General features: G+C 37.2%; 2 protein-coding genes across 2 annotated transcripts; one reads left to right on the top strand and one right to left on the bottom strand.

Annotated features, from left to right (window-relative positions):
- Window positions 1-2,549: 2,549 nt before the first annotated feature.
- LOC106872553 (uncharacterized) lies at window positions 2,550-11,053 on the bottom strand. The gene is made up of 2 exons (XM_014919580.3): window positions 10,853-11,053; window positions 2,550-5,853 (listed from the first exon to the last, which is right to left on the bottom strand). The coding sequence occupies exon 2, from the start codon at window positions 5,732-5,734 to the stop codon at window positions 4,946-4,948; it is 789 nt and encodes a 262-aa protein (XP_014775066.1). The 5' UTR covers window positions 5,735-5,853; window positions 10,853-11,053; the 3' UTR covers window positions 2,550-4,945.
- On the top strand, window positions 11,038-19,826 carry LOC106872547 (uncharacterized). The gene is made up of 2 exons (XM_014919575.3): window positions 11,038-11,452; window positions 16,157-19,826. Exon 2 carries the CDS (start codon window positions 16,806-16,808, stop codon window positions 18,360-18,362), a length of 1,557 nt encoding a protein of 518 aa, XP_014775061.3. The 5' UTR covers window positions 11,038-11,452; window positions 16,157-16,805; the 3' UTR covers window positions 18,363-19,826.
- Window positions 19,827-21,284: the final 1,458 nt, after the last annotated feature.

Below are 21,284 nucleotides of genomic sequence, written 5' to 3' on the forward strand. Positions count from 1 at the left end.
TGTTACAAATCTTGTTAGCTTTGTTGTGGGAATATCATTTTCATTGAAAAATAATTTTCAAAATATCGAGACATGCAATGAAAAATATTGTACATCCACTGACAAATAATGAAGACATTTTGCAGTAAGAAAGTGCACACCCAAACATTTACAGTTGAAAATAAGAAACTTGGAATTCCTTATTTGGCCATGTTAGGCTGAAACAAATATAGAATTGGATTGAATTAGATTTTAAAATCTTTCTTTAATATATGGTCAAACAAAAAAACAAAAAACAAAAAAAAACAACCAGTAATATACTGCAATTTCATTCCACCAGACTGTGTAATGAGAATGTTTGTGACTAGGACAAATTAATATGCAAATTATGTCAGTAACTTGGCAATCCAAGGTTACATTGATACTTGTAAAGTAACATATAGCTTAACCATCAAGTCATGAAATGTTATAACTGAAATGATAAAATTACATGAATCTTACAAATCAACAAAATTATATTCATGACGGAGTATATACAATAAATTTCAAACATTATATACATGAAATAATGTATATAAAATATAGTGTATGTGCATGTATGCATACACACACACAAATAAGCACATAAATGCAAAGCAAGGTGGAAAAAACAAATAGTACTCAACTACCAAGGGTAGAGTAATATGCATTTTTTATTAAAATCAGAAAAATCTTCACAAAATGTTACTGTTCGTCAGACAGTTGTGATTTTACTAAAAAAAAATTTTCATGATACATGTAATATCATATGATGTTAAACAATTCAACAAATAAGCATTTAACTTTGATTAGGTGACTGGTTTTCAGAACATAACCGTGTGGATTTGCACCCAGTTGGTGGGGTGGAGTTAAAACTTAATGGTGAAATATATATTTTTAAAATTAAAATTGAAAATAGAAATCTCAAATGTAGATAAATTAAACCATCTAAAATAGAGATAGGATTGTACAGGATTGCAAAGCAGTGTATTAGAGAGAACAGAGATGTGGTGGGTGAGAAATGTGTGAGAATGGATAATGGCATGCTTGCACTTAGTGACTCAGAGAAGAAAGATGTGTGGAGATGCCATTATGAAAGGTTATTAAATGTGGAAAATGAATGGGAGAAGGAAAGTCTTTCAAATATTGAACCACTGAGGGACCAGCCATCAGAGTTGGCAGTAGTATAATAGATATGGCAATTAAGGATATGAAGACAGAGAAAGCCCCTGGACCATCAGGAATCACTGCCGAGATGATTAAAATAACTGGCAGTGTGGGATACAGCCTAGAGGAAAGTGTTATCACCAATAACTGGTGTAGTAGTATTATAGTTAGCTGCTATAAGGGTAAAGGTGATGTCTAGGATACAAACAACTATAGAGGTATCAAATTGCTTGACACGGTCATGAAAGCTACTGAGAGAGTTATAGCTCAATTGATTAGGAATAGAATTAAACTGGAAGAGATGCAGTTTGCTTTTGTACCTAGGTACCATCTTCCTAGTGTGACAGATGCAGAAAAAGTATTTGATCAAAAGTAAGCCACTGTATTTGGCTTTTGTTGACGTAGAGAAAGCTTTTGACTGAGTCCCTCACTCTGTCATCTGGTGGTCTCTAAGGAAGTTAGGAGTAGAAGAGTGGCTTGTTAGAGCTGTACAAGCCACATACAGCAGTGCTGTCAGTAGGGTAAGAGTCGGCTATGAATACAATGATGAATTTAGCGTACATGTAGGGCTCAATTCTCAGCCCATTCTTATTTATCATAGTCCTCAGGCCATAACAGAAAGATTCAAAACTGGGTGCCCATGGGAACTGCTATGTGCTGATGGCCTTGCTCTTATTGCAGAATCTGGAGTATAATTGGAGAAGAAATTCCAGGTATGTAAGCAAGTGTGTCTATATATATATATATATATATATATATATATAAGAATTTAAGGATTGGAGAAAACGCATGTTATAATTGCATACTTTATTCCTACATATGTTTCAAAGGATTACAACCTGTGTGATCCATAGGGATCTTTGATATTAAAATTGTAACCTTCTCATCAGGGAAAGCATGGGAATCATCATTGGTTTCTATTAACCCATTTATTCTATCAGAAGAATTTTTATTCATTAAGATAGAAGAAATACACATAATTATATATATATATATATATATACACATAAACACCTTTAATAAAAAGTGTATTTTTATATATACATACATACACACACACATACATAATCACCAATATATGAAAATACACTACTCATTTCTTTCTAATATAAGCAAAAGGCCTGAAATTTTGCAGGTAGGGAGCTAGTCAATTACACCAACTGACACAAGTGCTCAACTGGTATTTATTTCATTGACCCCAAAAGGATGAAATGCAAAGTCGACCTTGGTGGAATTTGAACTCAGAACATGAGGACATGAAATGCTAAGCATTTTGTCCAGAACCCTAACAATTCTGGCAAAACCCTGCAGAATGTCAAATAAATCAATGGTGTTTTTTTTATTCCTTTATTCTAAAATTATATTGAATGGAATATAAGTGAATATCCTGAAAGATTGCTCTTTATTAAAAAAATAATACAATAGTAAGTCATGTCAGTAACATACATTACAGATAGTTATAAAATAGTGTTATCACACATGGTTTTATCTTTTTGAAGTATTTCATGTTGCAAGACAGTGTGTGAGAGAGAAATGTGTTCGCATGGATGATGGTACACTTGCACTAAACGAGGCTGCAAAGAAAGAGGTTTGGAGATGCCACTACGAAAGATTGCTCAATAAAGAGAATGAATGGGAGAATGAGAGTCTGCCGAATGTCGAGCCAACAGAGGGACCAGCTATCCGAATTGACAGTACCATGGTAGATAAAGCAATTAAGACTATGAAGACAGGGAAAGCCCCCGGCCCATCAGGAATCACTGCAGAGATGCTCAAAATATCTGGCACTGTCAGTTTAGATGAGATGCAGTTTGGGTTCGTGCCAGGGAAAAGCACCACTGATGCTATATTTCTGGTAAGACAGCTGCAGAAACACCTAGCCAATGATAAACCTCTGTACCTGGCTTTTGTTGACATGGAGAAAGCCTTTGATAGGGTCCCCCGATTCATTATCTGGTGGCCAATAAAGAAACTAGGGATAGAAGAATGGTTAGTGAGAGCTGTACGAGCCATGTACAGAGATGCTGTCAGTAAGGTGAGGGTTAGCAATGAGTACAGTGAAGAATTCCGGGTAGAGGTAGGGGTCCACCAAGGTTGTCCTCAGGCCCCTCCTATTTATCATAGTCCTCCCGGCGATAACAGAGGAATTCAAGACAGGATGCCCCTGGGAGCTCGTCTCTGCTGATGACCTTGCACTAATTGCTGAGTCACTAGAGGAGAAGTTTCAGAACTAGAGGAGAAGTTTCAGGTGTGGAAGCAGGGACTAGAATCGAAGGGCCTTAGAGTCAACCTAGCAAAAACCAAGTCCTAATAAGTAGGAAGGTAGACAAAACACAAACCCCTTCAGGCAGATGGCTCTGCTCGATCTGTAGAAAAGGTGTAGGTAGAAACTCTATAACATGTATCCAGTGCAAGCTATGGACACATAAGAGGTGCAGCAATATCAAAGGCAGGTTAACTAGGAAGTTAGTTTTTGTATGTAGCAGATGTTCAGGAGCTATAAACACTGTAAATGTGCAGAAAACAACTTCTGCCACATTCCAAGGAGAAAAACTAGATGTAGTTGATAGCTTCCGCTATCTAGGTGACCAAGTTAGTAGTGGGGGAGGGTGCGCTGAAAGTGTAGCTGCTAGAATAAGAATAGCCTGGGCAAAGTTCAGAGAGCTTACCTCTGCTGGCGACAAAAGGCCTCTCACTCAGAGTAAAAGGCACACTGTATGACGCATGTGTACAAACAGCCATGCTACATGGCAGTGAAACATGGGCCGTGACCGCTGAGGACATGCGTAAACTCGCAAAAATGAAGCCAGTATGCTCCGATGGATGTGTAATGTCAGTGTGCATACTCAACAGAGAGTAAGTATCTTGAGAGCAAAGTTGAACCTAAGAGGCATCAGTTGTGGTGTGCAAGAGAGACGATTGCGCTGGTATGGACGAGGATAGCTGTGTGAAAAAGTGACACAGCCTAGCGGTTGAGGGAACCTGTAGAAGAGGTAGACTCAGGAAGACCTGGGATGAGGTGGTGAAGCACGACCATCGAACATTAGGCCTCACCGAGGCAATGACTAATGACCGAGACCTTTGGAAATATGCTGTGCGTGAGAAGACCCGGCAAGCCAAGTATGACCAAAATCCAAGGCCTCTGCCAGGGATGTAGCCAGCCCACTTACGCATAACATTCCTTCATTGCAAAGACCTGTTGAGGCAAGTCAAATTGAAATCGAACTAAATTTGTAGACTGGCACCGTCATTGAACACTAAATTCGGCTTGCAAAGACCAGTTGGGGCAAGTGAAAGCACCTGTACCAGTGCAGCACTAAGAGCACCAGCTGTCTGGCTTCCGTGCCGATGGCATGTAAATAGCACCATTTGAGCATGATTGTTACCAACGTCGCCTTCCTAGCACTTGTGCCAGTGGCCTGTGAAAAGTCATTCAAGCGAGACCGTTGCCAGTGCCAGTGGCATGTAAAATACACCATTTTGAGCGTGGCTGTTGCCAGTACCACCTCACTGGCCTTCAGGAGTGGATGGCGTTAGGAAGGGCATCCAGCTGTAGAAACTCTGCCAAATCAGATTGGAGCCTTGTGTAGCCACCTGGTCCACCAGTCCTCAGTCAAATCGTCCAACCCATGCTAGCAGGGAAAGCAGACGTTAAACGATGATGATGATGATGATGATGTTATGATGGATGATATTTTTCATTAAATGATTTTTGATGTTGATACAGCAATTCTTCAGTATGATTAGATACCTGTTTAATTGTAATTTTTGAGAGAATGATTCAGCACATATCAAAGTGGTATAGTTTCCTTCCTTTATGAATACGTTTATGTTTCGTTAGGTTACATCCCTTGGAAAATGATTTACCACAGATATCACAATGATATGGCTTCTCACCTGTGTGAATACGTTTGTGACTAGTTAAATTACTACTTTTAGAAAATGATTTATCACAAATATCACAGTGATATGGTTTCTCTCCTGTATGAATATGTCTGTGTTCAGTTAAGTTGCTTACTTTTGAGAATGATTTCCCACAGATATCACATGGATATGGTTTCTCTCCTGTATGAATTCGTTTGTGATTAGTCAAGTTATCACTTTTGGAGAACGATTTGCCACAGTCGTCACACTGATATGGCTTCACTCCAGTATGAATGCGGGTGTGTGTAGCCAAGTCACCAACTTTTGAGAATGATTTACCACAGATAGCACAGTGATATGGTCTCTCTCCTGTATGAATATGTTTGTGTTCAGTTAAATTACTTCCCTTAGAAAATGATTTATAACAGATATCGCATTGATATGGCTTCTCCCCTGTGTGAATTCGTTTGTGACTAGATAAATTATTACTTTTCGAGAATGATTTACCACAGACGTCACAATCATATGGTTTCTCTCCTGTGTGAATCCGTCTGTGAGTTGTGAGGTTCCCCCTACGAGAGAATGACTTTTTACAGATATCACAGTGGTATGTTTTTCCTGTATCTTTTGGACGCACATCTGTAAAATCAATCCTTTGAGACTGGATATTCCATTCTGCAGTGTTCCCACACATTTCATTCATCATGATTTTTCTTTTCTTACCACAATATTTGGATGGTTTTCTAATTTCTGTTTTTATTTGTTCTGGTTATTTCAAACTGTAATCTTAGTATCTGGAGATGCTTCAATGTAATCCAAGATATTCTGAAATAACAAAAAAATATAATATACAATAGCAAATAGATATTAATATACTATAGCAGAAATTTTACATTTCTATAACAATAAACTATAGATATAAACTTTTATCTGAACAATTTACTTTATAATTTGTCATTAACCCATTGGTATTCAAGTTACTCTGTCCAGGAAGACGCGAGAAGAAATGGTGAGAAAGGATCTTTGTATGTTGGGCCTTATTGAAGAAATGACATGGGACTGGGAGATGTAAGTTGCTGAACTTGATAAGACACGTCAAGCTAAATAAAATCTGTCTTCCACACATACAAGCTTGTCTTTTCAGGTATTGGTGCCACTTAAAAAAGCACTTGTGTCAATGTTGCATAGTGCATCCATACCTGTGGCACATAAAAAAACACCGAGAACACTCTGTAAAGTGGTTGGCATTAGGGAGGGCATCCTGCCATAGAAACCATGCCACAACAGAGAATTGGAGTCTGGACAGCTCCCTGTCAAACCGTCCAACCCATGCCAGCATGAAGACCAGACGTTAAACAATGATGATGAATGTAAAGCTTATTTATTCACATAGTTTTTGAATTAATCACGCATTATCTCAAAGCTTCAAGATTATGATGATGGGTCTGTTTATTTTTTGAATAACATTGTAGGGTAGGTGCAAAAGGCCAGATCGGGGAAAATCAAACATTGTTTCAGGCAGATCCAGCTGGTTTCCTAACCTAGGATGAATTTTGCTTCATCACTTTGAGCTACATACAAAGAGACGGTCTCCTCACCTGCTCCAAAGAAGATCAAAGTCATTTCATTTGCAGGGAATGTGATGGCCTCAGTTTTTTAGGATGCAAAAGGCACTGTGTTTATTGACTATCTTCAAACGGGACACACCATCAATTGAGAGTACTATGCCAATTTTCTGAGGCAGTTACAAAAGGCTATCAAGACCAAACAGCCAGGAAAACTGCTGAAAGGGGTCTTGTCTCATGAGGACAGTGCTCCAGCATGCAAGTCCTTGCTTTCAATGGCTGCTGTAAGTGGTTGTGGCTTTGAACTGGTTGATCACCCTCCCTATTCTGATTTGGATCTGTCTGACTATCATCTGTTTCCCAACATGAAAAATCACATGGCTGGGAACCAGTATTGGAGTGATGGTGATGTATATCTACTGTTGATGACATTTTTGACAAACAGGGGTCTAGTTCATTGATGATCTAAACCAATAGGTACACTGTGTAAGTGCTATAATTGGTCATCCGTTAGGTTCCAAGCTCACAGCTGAGGCTGGAGGTAGGGATTTGTAGTAGGCTTCCAAGTTAGCAGGTATATATTAAAGGAAAACAATACCAAGGTAGGATGAGTATCTCAGGTCATTTAAAATATTTAATTAGAGTAAGGTAAATTAAAAAAAGTAAAAGTAATTAATGTCGTACAGCTGTTTCAGGGATATCCCAGGTAATGGCTCAATACTCCATACACTGGGTATTCCGTAATTCATAGACAAAGTGTGTATGCAGGAAAGTTCCAGGCAGAGAATTCACAGCAGATAGAAAAATGAAGTTCACAGTTCATCTTGTTTCAGAGGGTATGAAAGTTTGTCCATATTTCCATGAAGGTATAACCTCAGGTAAATCCAGTCAATATTTTGAGTGAGGCATTCAAGTTGAAGGAAATAGATCAAGTAGTTAGCTTGTAAGAAAAATGATCCACAAGGGAATATAATGTGAGATGTGGATCATTTTTCTTACAAGCTAACTACTTCCTTCAATTTCAATACCTCACTCATAATATTGCCTGGATTTACCTGAGATTATATTTAAGGGGCGATACCTTCACGGAAATATGGACAAACTTTCATACCCTCTGGAACAAGATGAACTGTGAACTTTATTCTTCTATCTGCTGTGAATTCTCTGTCTGGAACTTTCCTGCATACACACCTAGTCCCCGATGACAGAGTACCCAGTATATGGGGGTGTTGACCCATTACTTGGGATATCCCAGAAACAGCTGTAAGACATTAATTACTTGTATTTCTTTTGATTCATCTTACTCTAATTAAATATCATAAATGACCTGAGATGCTCATCCCGCTTTGGTTTCGTTTTCCTTTAATATGTCTACAGTAATCCCTCGTCATATCACGGTTTATTATTTAAGCTTACGTTGATTCTTCAAGGGTGTTGTTTTGCATTTATGCTAAAATAAATATATACAAATTATAAAAATAATTTTAAAAATATATACAGTACAGTTACTACTTCGTGGATTTTCACCTATCATGAGGGGTTTTGAAATGTAACACCTGCAGTAGTCGAGGGATTGGTGTGTGTGTATATATATATATATATATAAAGAATTTTTATCCATCAATGCAGTGTTGAACACTCATTCTAATTGTTATATATATATATATATGTAGTGAAACTAACACCTCGATCGCCATTGTATACAAAGAAGCCATCTTCTCTCGCTGTTATAAATATAATCAAGTTCGGGCGTAGTAGAAAACATCTCTTTCCTTGTCATCACGTGACTGATTATTATTTGAAGCGGCAACTGCTTTGTACCGTTCCCGCCAGAACGCAAACTGACCAATCACAGCCCGTAATAAGGTCACGTGATAGTGTTTTTCTAATGCTTTCCTGGAGCCCCTAATTTGTTATAAATAGCCTAAATTATACCCGCCTAATCGTCTCGGTTCAGATCTCTTAGAGACCTGTTCCGTGTACCACACACAGCAGCAGCAGCTAGCGACAACAAGCACAGCTTCGTACGACTACCAGAAGCAACACGACTCTACGACTACTACCAACATCGCCGCCAGTCAACACAACACTACGACTACCACCATCATCAACACCACTTCAACTACGAACTACAAGATTCGCCACCAGCATCGCCAACATGACTTATACGTACACCAGCTAACTTCTAACTCTGTTTGTGCGATTCACCTTCGCCACGATAGACAACAGACAAGAACCTAGCCTGCGACGAACAACTGTATACAAGAACCCGGCTTGGCATGGAAGTCCTAACATCACAACGAGTGATCGATCTGCCCCACACGCTTCAACTTCTTACATACAGACTGTTCCTATTGTGTACTCTAAGAACTGGCAAATTCGTATGTGTTACTGACTTTTTTTATATCTGCTGTATCTCACGCATACACATACATGCATCACTTACACACACTCTTTTCTTTACACAACGGCCTGTCTTTTATAATGTCGCATTCACACACACACAGACATACATTTTAATGCAACAATAAATTCTACTGTTATTCATCTCCATCGGTTGTGTTCTATCTTGTATCTTACTGGCATTTACGAATTCACTACGTTATCGAAGTATAACATATTTACATATCATTTGATATATTTTTGTGTTCGACCGTGTGACGTGTTTAATAAAAGGAGCCCTGTTTTACCATTCGTCACCATTTCTCCTTTTGGGTTCGCACAGTCGTTCTTACATATATATCTACACGTCTTTATTCTTTTACTTGTTTCAGTCATTTGACTGTGGCCATACTGGAGCACCCTCTTCAAGGGCTTTAGTCAAACAAATCGACCCCAGGGCATATTCTTTTTAAACCTAGTACTTATTCTATCAGCCTCTTTTCCTGAACTGTTAAGTTACAGGGATGTAAACGCACCAACACTGGTTGTCAAGCAGTGATGAGGGGGACAAACAGAGACACACACACACATAGACATGTACATACACAATGCTTTGGTCCACCTGAAAACATTTGCCCAAGGTGCCACACAGTGGGACTGAACCTAAAAGTGGGCCAAAGACCCACACCTAGATATAATGTCTCTAAGTTTCGGTATTCTTCCTATGGTTGGATAACATTCCTAACTGGAGTGTCATTACTTTTTTAAAATTTTAGTGTCACAAGCGTTTTGCATGACAAAGTTATGAGACTTCTTAACCCGATAATCACATAACGAAGAGGTCTATTAATGTCTTTTTTTTTTATGTGTATGTGTGTGTGCGTGAGTCGAGAAGTTTCCCTTTATGATATGCATATGACAATAGTTTTACTTGGTTTAACATTTTACTGTAAGAATGTAGCAATGGACATGAACCGGTGCCTCTGTCTAATATTACAAATATAATTTATTCAAACATTAATAAATTTCTCTGACAACAGAACAATAGTGTCGCCAACAGGTTTTGGAAACCCGATTCGTCCCAAGCTTGGTTAAGATGCCTTTCAGCCAATGCGAAGACAAAGAAGTACAAGGACACCGTTTTCAGACATAAACAGCGAGTCAGAACCCGATAATGACATGCAATCAAGTTAAGCTGTGGACTTTATATGATTTATTTCCTCCATTATCCGACAGATGGCTCTACTTACTGGACTCGTTGTTTTGTTTACATTCAAAAAATCATTCCATTGTTCAACATGTTCTCATTTTAAACACGTTGTAAACTACTTCAACAAAATACTGTGTCGTAATTATATGTTATATGAAAAACAAGTGACAATTATATGTGAATAATTGTTGTTGGAAGTTGTGTTAAGATTTTCTTTGACCCTCATGCACTTCAAACTTTGACCTTGAGGTCATTGCTCATATTTCACATTCTCACTGGAATGTATAAGAAACACGTTGAACTATTTAGTTTATATTTTACTACAATCAGAATGTATATATAACTCGTGGTTTACTGTAAGACACAAACAAGCCGTCCGTGAAAGCCTCTTTCAAACTGGTTTCTCTTTTCCCTCCATCTTGCTCCACTTATTTCTTAATACAAAGCTAATACATTCCTTTCTAGACGCAACACCACAAAACGCACTAAATCTAGCACTCGCAACAGTTTCGCTATCAGTCTCACTTTCTTTAACCACATACCCGTCGCCATCGGAGAAGCCTTATTATTTTCGCTACTGATTCTTACCTTCCAAGACATGTTTTGTTATTGAGCGAAATAGCTGGAGGCAGAAATAGGTGAACAACAAAGGATAATCTGACCTTACCTCCGATAATGACTTCGTGCTTCAAGTTGCTCACAAAGAAGAGAAAGAATAGCACCAACTACTCATATCTAGAACAGGCAAAGGTCCAGGAGTTACCAGAGACAAGACTCAGACCAAACGCGTCAACCGCCAAAATCTTTTTGTTTTTTGCCTTCTCTGCTTCATGCGCAGGCTCTGTCTCGTGTACGTGACGTCACTTCCTATTTCTAATTCAGCCCATAATAGCTAACTATTAATATAAGATGTCTATCTAACAGTTACTCTGACAACATTACGATATTATTTTCATTATATTATATTTGATATTAAGAGAGACTGTTGTTAGCCACCGAACAAAATACATTATATTACAATCGACAATATATTGAAAGAAAAAGGGATGTAATGAGAGTTGTTATTCTTAGTATATCCTTCACGCATGCGCTGTTGTAGTTCTTTGTCATCTTGATGTCATTGTTTTGTGTCTTCTGGATTCACTTCTGCTGCACATATTTATGACAACAACCTTTATGAAACCATAACAGTTATAGTATTATCTCTTGAATTATCTTTCACGACTACTACGCAATTTTGTAACAATATCCTTTATAAAACATTTCTGTAAGTATACAATGATGAAAGTATTATGTATTAATACTATAGACTTTCGTTGACACTGTAGAGTTCAAGATACCGATTTCTTTTTTTTTTGTTTAGTGAAGATCGGTATTTTGCCCACCACCCACCGACAACTAAAATGAAAGCTTTTTTAGCGCTTGAAGAAAGGCGTTAGTGTTAATTCTATTCTCCGCTACAGTTTGGAATCAACGATTAAACAAGACTTCAGCATCAAGCAAAATTAACGAACTTATTCCAAATTGCTTTAATCAGTAGACATAAAAATATAGACAGAAGTAAATCAATATTACATTAATGAATATTATTAGAATAAACTTGGTGATTTGTCTTGTTATTGTTTAAATATTTTAAATCTTTCATCTCAAACCATGTATAGAACTATTGAATTAATATCGACATCTGACCAGCAACATAAAAAAAATATATATTTCAGTTACCGGGGTTCCACCAAAATTTATAAATTACTTTATATCATGTAACATTCGATGCTGGGGTTTCAAAAATATCATCCAATATTTCAGTTTCGTAATAATTTCCTAGAAGTGGGGTCAGGATGAGGGAATATCTTATTCTGTTATCTGTTTTCACTTACCTAATTCCTCTGTTCCCTCTCAGTTCTATTCACCTTGTCCAGATGGCCCCTGGACATCTCATCACCATTTAGCTCTTTGTAGCTATTACTGATCCATTTCGTAGTAATATCCTAGAAGTAGGGTTAGCACGAGGGAATATCTTATTCTAATGTTATGTGTTTTCACTTCTGTATAATTAGTGTAGCCTTCATTCACATAATACTCTTATTTACACACATTATAGTGATCATATTATGCTATATTGCTTTGAATGCATTTAGGGAAGGCCATTTGCTTAGCTGATATCGTTTTTGTAAGGTTGTGAACTTTTGTTAAAAAATATATTTTGCCTCAAATCAAAAATGCAGTAAAAACACCGCATTTATAGCACCCCCAGCAGGGGTACTATATTTTTGAAATTGGAATTAATGTAAAATATCTTTTATAAGCAAAAGCACTTTTCACTGGGTAGGCTGCTGCAAGGGAAGGAGAAAATCCGGTGTGGTGGTCTAGTAGGGAGGAGAGATGATCAGTGTAACATGAATGTAGAGAATAATGTTAATGGATGAAAAATGATTAACAAGAGAAATGCTTCCAGACAGCAAGAAATAAGGTGATGTCAGGGAAGGGATGGTGGGGACAGGACTGAGAGGAGGAGATGGATGAGGTGCATATTTTTACATACACACATATAGTATATAGACATTCACTTCTAGAAGTCAGTTTCACTGTAATGGGCAGGTCTTCTTGTGAGCTGCATACTGCCAGATATCCTAATCCTTTGTCATCTCCTCTGTGAAGCTTAGGCTCCTGGGGTCAGTCTTCACTACTTCACCCCAAGTTTTCTTGGATCTCCCTCATTCACAAGCTCCAGTCACATTTAATGATTTCCACTTCTTTATACAACTGTCCTTATCCATATGCATCACTTGTCCATACCAGCACAGTCTTCTTTCTTGCAAGCAACATCTGATTCCTCTTCTGCTCTGTTTTTCTCTCAGCACATTTATACAATGCTGTTCATGCAAACTTTACATTATGCATCCAATGGAGTACGATTGCCTCATTCCTCATTTCTTTCCTGTCTTCTCAGTTTCTCTGTATTCAAGGCCCATCTTTCACTACTACATAGCATTGCATTCACCCTCTGGGAGAAATAAAATCTTTTGTTGCCAGTAGTGGTAGTAGCTCCCTGAACTTTCACCAACCCATTCTTACTCATGTCACTTTCAAAGCAACCACCTACTTTGTTGATTTCATCTAGGTAGCAAAAGCTATCAATTACTTCTGGTGGGCCATCTAGGCATTCAAGGAAGTCTGTTTCTGGCGTGTTCATAGAATGTACTGCTTCAATACATCTATCACATATGAGGCTTGTTCTCTGCTAGTCTGTCTATAATTCTATTACATCTCTTGTGTGTCCATAACTTAGATTAGATACAATGTATGGAGTTTATATCTACCCCTTTTCTGATTTTTTGTGGTGGTGGTGGTGAGTATTTAATCACAACAAACTAGCAACAAAACATTTGCTTTGTGCCTTCATGATTGCAAATGGTCTTTAATATCCAATGTGGCTCAATGTACTACAGTGAACTCCTAAACACTGATCACATTTACTTATTTCACATTGAAGAAGGACACCCTTTGGTGACAAATAACCGTGGGATTACACCTAGAAAGTTCCCCTCCTAGACACAAGTCCAGGCAAGGTTGTTTATGGAAGACTAGTGGTCACCCATGCATACCAGCTTCCCCTTTCTACACCACTGATGTTGTCCAAGGGAAAAGCAAAGGCTGAAACAGCTTGGCACCAATCACGTTGCAACTCATTTCTACAGCTGAGTGAACTGGAGCAACGTGAAATAAAGTGTCTTGCTCAAGAGCACAACACAGAGTCCAGTCCAGGAATCGAACTCACAATCATAAGGCCAACGCTATAACCACTAAGCCATAGAATTTATTTTTTAGACAAAGGATGATCATTAAAAGATTTTCATAAATGAACAGAAGCTCTTTTCAGTATTTTAAACATAATTTTTTTTTTAATCAAAGTAAATATAAATCAAAAATTACAAAAACCGAATTAATGCTAAAGTAAAGTTTGGAAATGAATAAAGTTGCAAAATGTCTATCGTCACTCAAGTGCATGATCTGTGAGTTTAAAATTGATAAAAATCAAGAAACCCATACAACAGAGTTTTATGATGTACTAGTTAAAGATAAACTAGTATCAATGTCTTGCACTTTGTTGTGAAACAAGGGGCAACAAATTATAAAACAGAAAAACTTTTGCAGGTTTCCAGGAAAGAATTTCAAACATAGTTGGAACTCTGGAATAAGATTACTAAACTGGATCATAGGGTTACAATGTGTGTGCATGCACTTAGCAGTAGTTCTGTTAATTCAGTCGCAAATATTTTTACAGAAACCCTCCATCCTCTCTTTTGCATGTATTTAAAGTAATCAATGACAATCCAATAAATTGACTTCTGCCATGTCTATATTTACATAATTCAAAGTTATTTTTCTTTGGAGTTGAATGAAGACACTGTGCATATATATATATATATATATATATATATATATATATATATATATATATGTGTGTGTGTGTGTATGTATGTATGTATGTATATATGTATCTGTTTATATGAATAGATAGGTATGTATGTATGTCCGGTCTGTGGGGTAAAACTGGGGTTTCACATCCTTAGTGCTTAGCTTTTCAGCGTTTCTTCAGACCCTAAACCCATTGGCCTGTAGCCTCTCTGGCAAGTGGCCTCTAGTAAATGGAGGCGAAAAAGACTTCGTTTCTCTGTCTCCCTTCGACGGCTATTCATAATTTGACCCTACCAGCAAGAATTTTCTGAAGTGCAAGCGGGGTCCGAAGACCACCTTACTGGAGTTATCGATTCAGATAGCTGGTCCCTCAGTTGGGTCAACATTTGGCAGATTCTCATTCTCCTATTCATTCTCTTAATTTAGCAGCCTTTCATAGTGGCATCTTCAAGTCTCTTTGTAGAATCATCAAATGCAAGTGCACCATCATCCACGTGGACACATTTCTCTCTTCTGTGACATCACGACTTTCTCTCACATACTGTCTCTGGTCCTCACATCACATTGGCAAACTTCGTTTCTGCCTCCCCTCTGGCTGAGTATATCTGTTTCCTAGCTTCCTTTCTGGTTATCTGATACAGTTCCCTGCCACCATGTATTTACATGTGTCTGTGTTTGTCCCCGCTGCTATCGCTTGACAACCGATACTGGTGTGTTTGTCCCCGTCACCTAGCAGTTTGGCAAAAGAGTCTGATAGAATAAGTACTAGGCTTACAAAGAATAATCCCTAGGGTCAATTTCTTTCTCTAAAACCCTTTAAGGCAGTGCTCCAGCATGGCCTTAGTCAAATGACTGAAACGAGTGAAAGAATAAAAGAATATATCTATATTTGGTGTTAATTTGCTTCAGCTTTATATTACATTAATCTTAATCTTTGGCCGAAATAAGATTAAAATATATCTATAGATATCACATAAAGTTGTATGATGTAATTCTGATGGTAAATTTGAAAATAACTTTGTTTAGCCCAGTGGTTCTCATACAGAGTCCATATGACCCATTGGGAGTCCATGCAAGCAAAATATTAACCCCTTAGCATTCAGATTAATCTGTCAAATTTAAAGCTTTGATATTTCAGTGATGTGATTGTTTACTTTTAGAATGACATTGTAGGGTAGGTGTGAGAGAATGGATCTGGCCCATTTGAGCATAAAACATATTTTGGCCAGATATGGCTGGTTTACATGCTAAAGGGTTAAATTGAGGTTAAATTGCTCCAGATGTATTTATTGCAAGAAACAACTGGATTCCTTTCTCTAATGTTAATGTTAATGTTAAGTTAATGTGTGAAAACAAAATAGGGATTTTGGAAGCAGTGCCTATAAAAGCTAGTTTTTAAACATAGAATGGCAATGAGGGTCCATAGGAAAAAAATGGTTGAGAATCGCTGGTTTAGACAAAGGTTTATATCTATAGTCTATTATTATTAGAAGTGTTGTAAAATTTCTGCTGTTGAGTGTCTTCTATAGCTTATACTCTTCTTTTTTTTCAGAATACCAGATGGTGTTGGAATTAAAGAATAGTTTTGGTTACCTTGGATACATCATCAATATTTATTGTTTTCTAAAATACAAGGAAGATGTTATACAGAAGGGATTAACCATGTTTATATAAATCTATGTTACAGTACCTGTGAAATATTTCCTATGAAATTATTAACAAGATTTCTATGCTTCACTATGCAAGACTAGGTGGTTTTCCATTCTAATTAAACTGGTATTATGTTATGGGAGAATCCTGAACCCCCCCATGTGACTGAAGGTGGACTAACCGATTACAATGAATAAGAACTGAGTGAACTGTCAAGGCGTAGTTGACCAGTGTCAGCCTGACCATTTTGGTTAAACAGTCGGTAGCTGAACAGTGATTACTGAGTAACGTACCGATGTTCAAGAAGTATGGAGTACATTTTGTGTTAATATATTTCTGCAATAGGTTAGTTTTAGATAACTACAACCAACTATTTATTTATGTAATACCATTTTACACCAGACGTGTATACTCACATCATAACATATTATAAAGGAATTTGCAGGCTCATTACTAAATTCACAGATAATGGAAATATAGCAAAATAAATATTTGTTGAGAATAACGACAAAGTAAAAACAACTGTGTATTGTAGTGTGAGAAGAAAAACTATGGAAACGGAATTGTGTGAGGATTATGTTAAATGTGAAACACCATCTAAAAGAAATGATTTTACTGAAGAGATACCAACTGATATACAAACAACATCATGCTACTCTGATATCTGTAAAAAGCCATTCTCAGAAAGTGGTTGCTTAAATTCTCACAAACATACTCATACAGGAGAGAAACCATATCAGTGTGATATCTGTGGGAAATCATTCTCACAGAAAGGTAACTTAAGTAAACACAAATTTATTCATACAGGAGAAAAACCATATAACTGTGATATCTGTGGTAAATCATTCTCTCAAGTATATAATTTAGTTATTCACAAACGTATTCATACAGATAAAAAACCATGTCACTGTGATATCTGTGGTAAATCATTTTCTCAGAAAAGTAACTTAACTAAACATCAACGTATTCATACAGGGGAGAAACCATATGAATGTAATGTCTGTGGTAAATCTTTCTCTCAAATATATAATCTAATTATTCACAAACGTATTCATACAGGAGAGAGGCCATATCAGTGTGATATCTGTGGTAAATCTTTCTCACAAAATGATGACTTAAATAGACATATACGCATTCATACAGGAGAGAAGCCATATCAGTGTGATATCTGTGATAAATCATTCTCTCGGAAAGGTAGCTTAAGCACTCACAGACACATTCACACAGGAGAAAAACCATATTTCTGTGTTATGTGTGGTAAATCTTTCTCTCAAAATGCTCACTTAACTAAACACAAACACATTCATACAGGAGAGAAGCCATATAAATGTGATATTTGTGACAAGTCATTTTCTCAGAAATGTAATTTAACCACACACAAGCACATTCACATTGGCCAGAAACCAAAACCATATGACTGTGATATCTGTGGTAAATCATTCTCTCAGAAAAGTAACTTAAGTACGCATAAATACATTCATACAGGACAGAGGCCAAAACCATATCAATGTGATATCTGTGGTAAATCATTCTCTCTGAAAACTAACTTAACGACACACAAATACACTCATACAGGAGAGATGCCAAAACCATATCAGTGTGATATCTGTTGTAAATCATTCTCTCAGAAAGGCAGCTTGACTACACACAAACACATTCATATAGGAGAGAAACCATATCACTGTGATATCTGTGATAGGTCATTCTCCCAAATATATCATTTAACTAGTCACAAACTCATACATTCAGAGGAGAAGCCCTACGATTGTGATATCTGTGGTAAATCTTTCTATAAAAGTGATAACTTAACTAGACATATACGTATTCATACAGGTGAGAAACCATATCACTGTGATATCTGTGGTAAATCCTTCTCTCAGAAAGGTACCTTAACTACGCACAAACACAGCCACACTGGAGATAAACCATATCAGTGTGATATCTGTGGGAAATCATTCTCTCTAAATCATCACTTATCTGCCCACAAACTCATTCATACAGGAGAGAAACCATATCAGTGTGATATCTGCGGTAAATCATTCTCACGAAATGGTTCCTTAACTAAACACAAACGTCTTCATAGGAGAGAAACACTATCACTCTCTTAACAACACACAAATACATTCCTACAGGAGAGAACCCATATGAGTGGCCCCTGTGATAAAGCATTCTCACATAAAAGACAACACATGGATGTATTCATACAAAGGAGTAATTATTCATTCATTTTGTCCATTTTTTTTCTATGCTTTCACAGGTTGAATGAGTTTATTATTAAAGTACTTTATTGTTTTACAGCTGGATGCTTTTCCTGTTGCTAACCATTAACTGTTTTTCAAGTAAAGGATCCTTTATTTCATACATTTACAATGGTACAAAGCAAACGGGAAAGGTGTTGACAGGAGAAGTGACAAGAATATCATTCTTGCAGCATCTGTAAAAGCATACACATACCTTTATGTACATTTTATCATCATTTCACATCTAGGTTCTATGTGGGCAAGGGTTGGACACACATACACACACGCAAATACATTGTATATACATATTCTTTTACTTGTTTTCAGTCATTAGACTGCAGCCATGTGGAGCACTATCTTGGAGGATTTTAATCGAATGGATTGACCCCAATACATATTTTTGTGTAAGTCTGGTACTTATTTTGCCAAACCTCTAAGTTATAGGGACATAAACACACCAACACCAGTTGTCAAGCAGTGATGCGGGAAAAACACAGACAGAAAGATACATACATATATAAATATATATGACAGGCTTCTTACAGTTTCTGTCTACCAAATCCACTCATCGGATTGTGGCTAAAATAGAAGACACTTAAAATGCCATGCAGTGGAACTGAACCCAGAACCATGTGGCTGGAAAGCAAGCTTCTTACCACACAGCCATGCCTGCACCTATTTATCTATATATGTATATGTAATCAGCTTCCATTTTCTTTCTGCCAAATTCACAAGGCTTTGGTAAACCTGGGACTAAATTTGAACCCATGTGGTCAGTAAGTGGTCAGCTTAACCTAACAGTTATGCCTGTGCCTATATCAATACCAAAAGTCTGTTCTACCAGCATGACCACAGTCTAACGACTGAAACAAATAAAAGAATATACATATAAAATATTGTGTATTTGTGCCTCCTTGTCTTGGTATCATGATAATTGTAAACCAGTGTCACAGTCATACAAACATAGTCATTCATTACCATTCTTCCATGAAGACATGTCTGGTCACAAAGAAAATATCACTTTTGCTTGTAAATAAGTAAGGGTTGGCAACAGGAAAAGCTTCACCCATAGAAAATTTGCCTCACTGAATTTTGTCTGATCTGTGCATGCATGGAAAAATGAACATTAAAACACTGACGATTCCATATTTTTGTGAAGTAAGAAATATTGTTGATTTATTTCACATTTTGTATAAATAGATGAGAAATGATGTCAGTGGTAATATCACTGTACAATTGTTATGTTAAGAAATAAATACAGAAATCATAGAAAATATTTGATCATATAAAAGGTTGAACAAATATTTGATATACTTCTGTGTAATTTATGTATATTTTGGTTTTACATTTGTTGTATGTGTAACACTCTGGGAATGATTCTGTTGATGGTTAAGATGTATATAATTTTATTTTTAATTATTATTTGATTCCTTCTGGACTTAAAGATTATGCTGAACGTTAATGACCAAGTGTCAATGTAACCTTATACTTCATATAAATGCTTGAAAGAAATGAAACTAGCATGCTCTGGTAGATGGGTAGTGTCAGTGTGCACACATGACAGAGTGTAAATGATTTAAGAGGAAAGCTGGGTATAAGAGGCTTCAGATGTTGTGTGCAAGAGAGAAGACTGCACTGGTCTGGTCATGTGATGCATATGGATGCGGACAGTTGCGTAAAGAAGTGCCGAGCTCTACTTGTTGATGGTACCTGTGGAAAGGATAGACAAGAAGATGTGGGATGGAGTGGTGAGAAAGGCCCGTAGGATGCTGGGCCTCACTGAAGAAATGACTATGGACTGAGAGATGTGGCAATTTGTTGCCCTTGATAAAATACATCAAGCTAATTAAAATCATTGTCTTCCACACATAAAAGCTTGTCCTTTCAGGTGCCGGTGCCACATAAAAAGCACCTGTGGCAATGCTGCATAAATGCACTTGTGCCAGTGGCACATAAAAAGTACCCAGCACATTCTATTAAGTAGTTGGTATTAAGAAAGGTCTTCCAGCCATAGAACCCATGCCACAGCAGACAATTGGAGTCTGGCCAGCTCCATGTCAAACCTTCCAACCTGTGCCAGCATGGAAATTGGATGTTAAGTGATGAAATACTAAACAGATGCTATAATTTGTTAATCATCATTATCATCACCAATGTCAATTTTCTATGCTGCTATGGGATGCATATGTCTGTCATACACAATATTTTATCAATGTTTGACATCTCCTTTGTGGAAAGTCTTGACCAAGATGGTGTCATCAGGGAAGGAAGTTACACTTTGGCTCAGAATGATCTGATGCTCCTTGAACAAATGATGTGAGTAACTTTAATAGTAGGTCTGCTCAGCTCGGGTAGACATATCAGCAATGAATGACCGGCAACAAATACAACTGAACATCAACCATTCTCCCCTCTCCCAGAAATCCAGTATAGAATAACTGGGTCTGGAAATAATATGCCGTCAAGTGAGACACTGAGTTCTGATCTCATCACTGTTTGTGAATCTCCTTAAAACCTAAAATCTAAATAAAACTCATTTACTCTGAAATTATTTCCCTATTGTTATATAAGTAGAACATCTTACCAAGACTTGTGCTGATAGGATACTACAAGCTATAGATTTTATAAACTTAATCAATCTATGATATAATTTACATATTTCTCCAAACTAATCTCCATAGGTGCAAGAATGGCTGTGTGGTAAGAAACTTGCTTCCCAATGACATGGTTCCAGGTTCAGTCCCACTGTGTGGCACCTTGGCCAAGTGTCTTCTACTATAGCCCACCACT

The sequence above is a fragment of the Octopus bimaculoides genome, chromosome 28 (assembly GCF_046866305.1).
Source record: "Octopus bimaculoides isolate indiv1 chromosome 28, ASM4686630v1, whole genome shotgun sequence".
NCBI classification, from domain to species: Eukaryota; Metazoa; Mollusca; class Cephalopoda; order Octopoda; family Octopodidae; genus Octopus; species Octopus bimaculoides.